This window comes from Eriocheir sinensis, unplaced genomic scaffold, assembly GCF_024679095.1.
Source record: "Eriocheir sinensis breed Jianghai 21 unplaced genomic scaffold, ASM2467909v1 Scaffold749, whole genome shotgun sequence".
In the NCBI taxonomy this organism is placed as follows: domain Eukaryota; kingdom Metazoa; phylum Arthropoda; class Malacostraca; order Decapoda; family Varunidae; genus Eriocheir; species Eriocheir sinensis.
In genome coordinates this window covers 186,289-193,217 of record NW_026112108.1, presented here as the reverse complement: position 1 = coordinate 193,217, position 6,929 = coordinate 186,289, and the positions used below count along the sequence as shown (strand labels likewise).

Below are 6,929 nucleotides of genomic sequence, written 5' to 3'. Positions count from 1 at the left end.
CCTAACTGAACGTAATACTAACCTAACCGAACGTAATAGTGTCAGGAACCAGAAAACGAACAAACAAGAGGAATAGCCATAACAGTACAGTGTAAACATCTCAAGTACAAAAGAGGGGAAACAACGAGGATAAAGAAAAACAGATACCCAGAGAGGAATGAGAGATATACAACGGTGTAAACATCTGACAGGACAAACACTAACAAGAAGGGTGACATATATAACAGTGTAAACATCTCAAGTACAAAGAGGAAACAACGAGGGTAAAGGAAAACAGATACCCAGACTCAGATACATAAAACAGATACCCAGTGGGCGTGGTCAGAAAGTGTGAACAACCATTGAAAAAGACTCTGACCCGTGACGTCAGTCGTGGCGACATGTTATGAGCCAATAATTTAACAGAAAAATCACTGAGGGAGTGTCTTAAGACTGACTCACGAATAGCAGGAGAAGTAAAACAATACAACATAATGAGCGAGCAGATGGGTGACAGGAAGTATTGGCCATTGGTTATGTAGAAAATTAAGGGCGTGTCAAGGATGTAAGTCCGCCTAAAGCAAAGAAAATGTGGCCTAGAAATCAGTGGTATGAGTAGACCGAGCTTGGTTCTCGCCTCAAGCAGACCTGCTACTCAGCCGAGAATGGCTGTTGTGATCTTAATCGTGAGTAGAAATTGAGAATCTAAGGGAAACCGACGGTATTGTCCTGGAGATTATAATGTAGGAGATGTGAAGTAGGATTGTGAGTGGGACAGGATTGTGGTTATTTGTTTGCGATGTAAAGCAATGGTAAAACCACTGGGTGTGGTAAAATAATGTGTTTCCATGACTTGTAGTAGATTATACTACAGGAATGTGTTATTAGGATTTTGTGAAGAGAGTACATAATGATTGTGATGTAAGCAGAGAGATACAAACCACTGCTTGTGGAACGACGAGTGTCATTATTATTGGCAACAACTGAGCACATATTGTAGTATTATGTTTAAGACATGTCGTTTGTCATATGTTGCATCCATTGCTGAATATGCCAGTGTTATGATCGTCTGAGCATAGAATATTGCGTAAGGCAATTACTTTCATTTAATTTTAAATAAATGTATATTTTCTTTTCCCTTGTTTATCCCCGAACACCAGTCTCCAATAACAACTTAAGCCGGATCACGCTACCAGGGATACGAGACGGTGAGATCATTTATGGAGTAATTAATGAGTGATAAAAGAGTTGATTTAATACAAGAAAAGAAGGGTCTAAAACTGGCGGCAGCGGTATAGGGATAAATAGGGACATGTGCTTACAGTGCTTTTGTTTAATTTACTCTGACGAGAAAACGCCTCTTATTTTCATTAAGCTTTGCTCGTTTTAAGTGGCGGAAATAATAGTGACGATTTAATCATATAATTAATGGTTCTTCCGGAGGACATGGACTTTGACGATATGGTAATGGAAACTCTGGCCAACCACTGTTGTTCTGTAGTGCAATGGGTAGCACACGCGACTCAACCGAGAATTCATGAGTTCCTTCCCGGGCGGAGTGGAGAGGGATGGGCAGTCTCTCCACCGGCGCCGTGATCCACTCCTCAGTGAGAGGGTGTCAGGTGACAGGCAGCGGCAGCGTCCTGCCTCCCAGGTTTGTTTGTTGTAGGATTGTTACCCCAGGATGGAGGGGAACACGGGGCTCTACGCCTCACAGGGTGGTGGTGTGCCGCGGCGGACATGCAGCCATAGAGTGACTTTATAAAGGCCTAACCCGCGTCCCCCAGGTAGGAAGTGTAGAGTATGATCTAGAAAAAATGTGAAATACTAAGAAAAGTGTGAGGTATGGATAAAAAGTCATGAATGAAAAAAAAAAAAATGGAAGCATATGGACAATAGTGTGAAGTATTAAGATAAATGTGTGAAGTAAGAGAATCAGAGGAAGAGGAGGCCAGGGTAGTGCCCCCCTCAGTTATCTACTACAAATAACATTAAATAAATAAATGAAAATAAATAAATAAATAAATAAATATGCACACTTGCAGTGGAAAAAACGGAAAATGAGCGAATAACGAAGAAGAAAGTAACCTTTAATATAATAAGATGAAGGCTATAACGAAGAAGGGAGTAACCTTTAATATAATAAGATGAAGGCTATAACGAACAAGGGAGTAACCTTTAATATAATAAGATGAAGGCTATAACGAAGAAGAAAGTAACCTTTAATATAATAAGATGAAGGCTATAACGAACAAGGGAGTAACCGCCTCACATAAATATAAGGAAAAGAAGGCTATAACAAACAAGGGAGTGACCTTAAAAATAATGAAAAGAAGGCTATAATCAACATAACTCAAGAGTAACTTTGTTAGGCAGATCGCACTACTCATGATAATACATATGCAAGTGGCAGCGCTCCTAGAAACAGGAGCGTGTGAGTTTTAACGGTTGAATTTATTAAAGAATTAGGGCTCGCAGTAAATAACTGTGAAGCGAAACCCGTGAATATTGTCTCTGTGCAAAGATACCATATTGAAAATGACGGTAAAAGACAAGTTAATATGGAAGGAAAAAGTAGTTTCCAAGACTTATTGATAACACGCGATGTAGATTTGCCGATTCATATTATGTTGAATACTGATTTGTCGTGTAGCACGAGATTATTTTGAAAACATTGCAACTAAATGAGGAACAAAAGAACGAAGCTTAAAACTGATAATAGAAGGGAAAACCATACAATTATGCCAGGAAAAATATGTCTTATATCTAGAGGTGAAGGATCTTAGCTAAATGTAGATGAAATGAAGAAAGTCTCACTGAAAATAAGGCCGTACGTTGCCAAGCAGCTGAACCTTTGCAACTGCATGCATCTGTTGCAGGGGCCCGATACTGGAAAACATTAAGGTAACGCGGAGTATTTTACTCTACTCTTTGCGAACGCCAGTTTTCTGTGCGCCAGCATAACAAAGCCATACCTCAAGGTTTGCTGGGATTGGCGCAGACGCCTCAAATTGTGCTCATTGGCTGCCGGGGGTGATACGTCACTGACTCGACGTCACACGCAAGGCAACCAATCACAAGAAGACTCTCTTATCGCCGAGTGAGTCATGAGGGCATTGTTTACATACTGTGGCGCCACAGTCGAGTTTCTAACCATGGCGCTTCCATACGTAAAACATCAGCGGAGGCCAAAATTCTCTGAAACTGAGGCATTGACCTTGGTGGAGGAGGTGGAGCGGCGTCGCCACATAATTCTAGGAAGGCTGGAGGGATCAAAAGTGACGGGGGAGAAAAAACAGCGAGCGTGGGAGGAGGTGACAGCTCTCGTCAACGAGGTCAGCCGTGTCGGGAGGACAGAAGAGGAGTGCCGCCGCAAGTTCAAAGACTTACGAAGCCTGGTGAAGGTTAAGGCGGGCAAAGAGCAGAGGCACCTCGCAGGCACCGGTGAGTCCAACGTTTTTGCTCAAAACGTTATCGGTAGCTTAGTTGTAAACCTAGTTTGTGCGGCTGACTAAGGGGGGCAAAGACCCTCTCTCCTTTAATAAAGGTATATGATTCTCAAAATTTACCCTCATAATAAGTATTAAAGCCAAAATTTAACAGATGAATTTAGCTTAACATGAGAGCTTTTAAGTGGTTGATAATTGCAACTTTTGTATGTCTGCAGGTGGGGGACCTTCAGACACCACCAGCTACACAGCTGTAGAGGAGGTGGTGTTAAGGATGATGTCCCCTGTGGCAGTCACAGGACTACCACTCCCCGACAGTCAGGGTGCCACAATGAGTAAGGGAAACAAAGACAAATTACAATTATGGTCCATGCAGCACAAATTGATCCCTGGACTGTGGTCTCCACAGGTGGGGATTCCCCCACTAGTTCCACATCTCCACAGATCAGTCCACCAATCCCATTTCACTTCCTTAATCTGTTTCTATAGTAGTTTCTTTTTATATTTCCTAAGTTATTGCTGAAATTAGCCAGAGGAGAGGCAACAGTCCAGGGATAATTTTGAGCTGCATGGAAAATAGGAATTAATCATATGTAGTATTAATAAAAAACAGAGGAGCAACAGAGCATTAAAAGAATATATATCTGCCAGAATATCACCTCAATTAATGCAAGCATTTTCTTTCTACAGGGTTGTCAGGTTCTGTGGAGGAACCGCAGCCTTCCACCAGCAGTGGTGTTGGTGTCTCATTGGGGGACTCCCAATTTATTGAAATTTTCAACTTAGAAGAGAACACCACTATAAGGTGAATAAGTATGACTTAAGATTTATTCTTCACTACATACCTATGAACAGTGTATGCACATGTGTCATGTAACCTTTTCCAATAATTTATTTATTACAGTCAAGCAATGTAGTTATTAAATGTATTTTATTTGTACAGTACATAGGAAAACATTTACTTCTACCCTCATTTATATATCTTCAGCTTCACGGATGCAGCTGCTGGTGAGGTTGCTGCCCGGCCTGCCTCTACCCTCCACCCTGTCGCTTCCCAGCCTGCTGCAACTCCTCAGCCCTTCACTTCCCCCCGGCCTGTCCCTTCCCAGCCTGCCGCTACCCACCGGCCTGTTGCTTCCCAACCACCACTACCAGGTGCCCAGAGAAGAAGGCGCAGAACTCCTGCAGGTAACAGTTTTTGTTCCAGCTGCTTTGGTCTAAGTTTTTAGGTATACATGTTTCTGGCAAATGTGTGTTTAGTTGTGGGTATTATATATAGGTATAAGGAGTAATTCAGGAAAAAGACATAACTTTATTAAAAATATATTTTGTAAGTTGTAGTAAAAAAATAGAATAATTAATGTTTTCCTTTTAAATGCAGTTGCTCACTCCAAAGACCTGGAGGTTCTCGCCCAAGCTCAGGTCACACAAGTGGATATGCAGTGCAGCCTGGATGCTCTCGTCATGATCCAGAGGGAGCAAGGGGAGGCACTGCAGAGGTTGGTGCAGGCCATTGAGCAGATGGCTGCAACGCAGCAGCAGGTTCTGGAGAACATGGCAGCACAGAGAGGCATGATGGCCTCTCTGCAGGAGTTTGTAGCTCTTGCTATGGAACTCCTGAAAAAAAAAAAAGTTTCCTGTCAGTTGTCTTCTACAATCACCTTTTCTCTGTAACTGTCTTCAACCATTAAAATCTCTTTGCATTGTTGCTTCGCTCTCCATTTTCTAATTATTTTCATGCTTACTGCTCTTCTGAACTTGCTAACTGCATGCCTCCCTTATTCCTTAATCTTCACACCATGTCTTTCTACTCAAGCTCACCCCTATACTGTATAAAACCACTTATGTACCTGTATTAATTCTTCCCTTTCACTGGTTAACTCTGGAACAGCCTATCTGAACCTGTATTTCCTTCAGCCTATTACTTAGTGCCTTCAAGAAGGGAGTATTGAGGCACCTATGTTAAGTACATTATAATTCTAAAATGTTTAGTATTTTTTGGTGCTGTGATTCAAGAGTGTATGTACAGTCGGCTATAGAGAGTAGTGACACACTGTCCAGTAAGTTTCGTTCAGAAAGCGACATCTGGCAACCCCTCCACGCGACATGAAAATTATTATATCCTATCGAAATCGTACTGTTGTGGGGATCGGTGGTCACAGGTGCACTCCATATAATTTTAAGATAGATATTTATCAAAAGTGCCCGTCGCTAACGCTTAATAAATATTTTTTCTTTAGGCTCTGTCGCTACATTTTGACACGAACTTTTAGTTTCGTTCAAAATGAGTCAAGAGCAACTCTAAGTTGTTTATCAAACTATGATACATTTAAAAATATACTGCACTTATAAGGGAGATTGTTATGCCTTTTAACTTAAAAAAAAAAATTCCCTGACAGCCGAGATCTTGTTCTTTATTAAAATTTTTATACGTAATAATAGGCTATAAACGTTCACATGATGACGCCGTCAACCGCGGACTTTGACGGCGCGGCGATGGAGCGCAGAGGTGAAACGACGCTGGAGCAGCGGTATTCGATTAAAGCCCTTATGTCTGCAGGGACTGCCCCGTCTGACATATCACGGATATTAAATATAAACAAGAGGACAGTTTATAGATGGATGAAGAGGATACAAGAAACCAACAACGTGAACAGCCTTCCGAGGAGTGGCGGGCCGCGACACGTAACCCAAGAGGAGGAGCAACGCATCATCGCTTCCGCCAGGAGAAGCCCTCTCACCACATCAGTCCAGCTCAAGCACAAAATAGGATGTCAGTTTGGAGTTCAAACAATCAGAAAAATACTACACAGAGCGGACATACACCACAGGACCCCTGCCGTCAAGCCCTTCCTCTCCCAGGAGAACAAGGAGGAGCGACTAGGATTCGCACTTGAGTATATTACTGCGGCAGACGACTTCTGGGACAATGTTGTGTTCTGCGATGAAAAGACTTTCTCCTCTGATGCACATGGAGGGCTGCATTGCTGGAGGCCAAACAACACGAGGTAAGGAACGAAAAGCTGAGGATGAAATAGATTTATATATTCATGTTAGGCGTTTTAAGGCCTTAAAGTTTTAAGTCTGAAGTAAATATATATATATATATATATATATATATATATATATATATATATATATATATATATATATATATATATATATATTCAGACTTTATTGACATTTCCTATGTATTCATGGGTCATAAGGCGGCGTCTGCTACCAGACACGGACAAACACAAGCAAGGCAAACATATTTACATATATAAATATCTGCTAAGTCTCGATGGTGGCACCACTTCATCAGCTGTGAGCCTCTGACAGCGTGCAGAGTTGTCAGTTGTTTGAGATTTACAGTAGCAGAACCAGACCTTATATGTAGCGAGTTCTGAAATAGGTAGCCCAATATATGTATAACAAAATCGAATGCCTATCATTTTAGTGCGTATTATGCATTTCCAATTTTACGGAGAGAGAGAGAGAGAGAGAGAGAGAGAGAGA

The 6,929-nt window shown here is 41.6% G+C and overlaps 1 protein-coding gene across 1 annotated transcript; it reads left to right on the top strand.

The window, feature by feature from the left end:
- The first annotated feature begins 2,855 nt into the window (after window positions 1-2,855).
- LOC126994213 (uncharacterized) lies at window positions 2,856-6,440 on the top strand. The gene is made up of 6 exons (XM_050853500.1): window positions 2,856-3,423; window positions 3,647-3,763; window positions 4,119-4,233; window positions 4,417-4,616; window positions 4,810-5,020; window positions 6,260-6,440. Exons 1-6 carry the CDS (start codon window positions 3,087-3,089, stop codon window positions 6,438-6,440), a joined length of 1,161 nt encoding a protein of 386 aa, XP_050709457.1. The 5' UTR covers window positions 2,856-3,086.
- The last annotated feature ends 489 nt before the right edge of the window (window positions 6,441-6,929 follow it).

What these genes read in the sequence shown, in the direction of transcription:
- LOC126994213 (XM_050853500.1), top strand. Translation starts at nt 3,087, where the DNA reads ATGAGGGCATTGTTTACATACTGTGGCGCCACAGTCGAGTTTCTAACC. An exon ending in AAGGCGCAGAACTCCTGCAG is followed by an intron (nt 4,617 to 4,809) that starts GTAACAGTTTTT and finishes TTTTAAATGCAG; the next exon opens with TTGCTCACTCCAAAGACCTG. An exon ending in ATGATGGCCTCTCTGCAGGA is followed by an intron (nt 5,021 to 6,259) that starts GTTTGTAGCTCT and finishes CATACACCACAG; the next exon opens with GACCCCTGCCGTCAAGCCCT.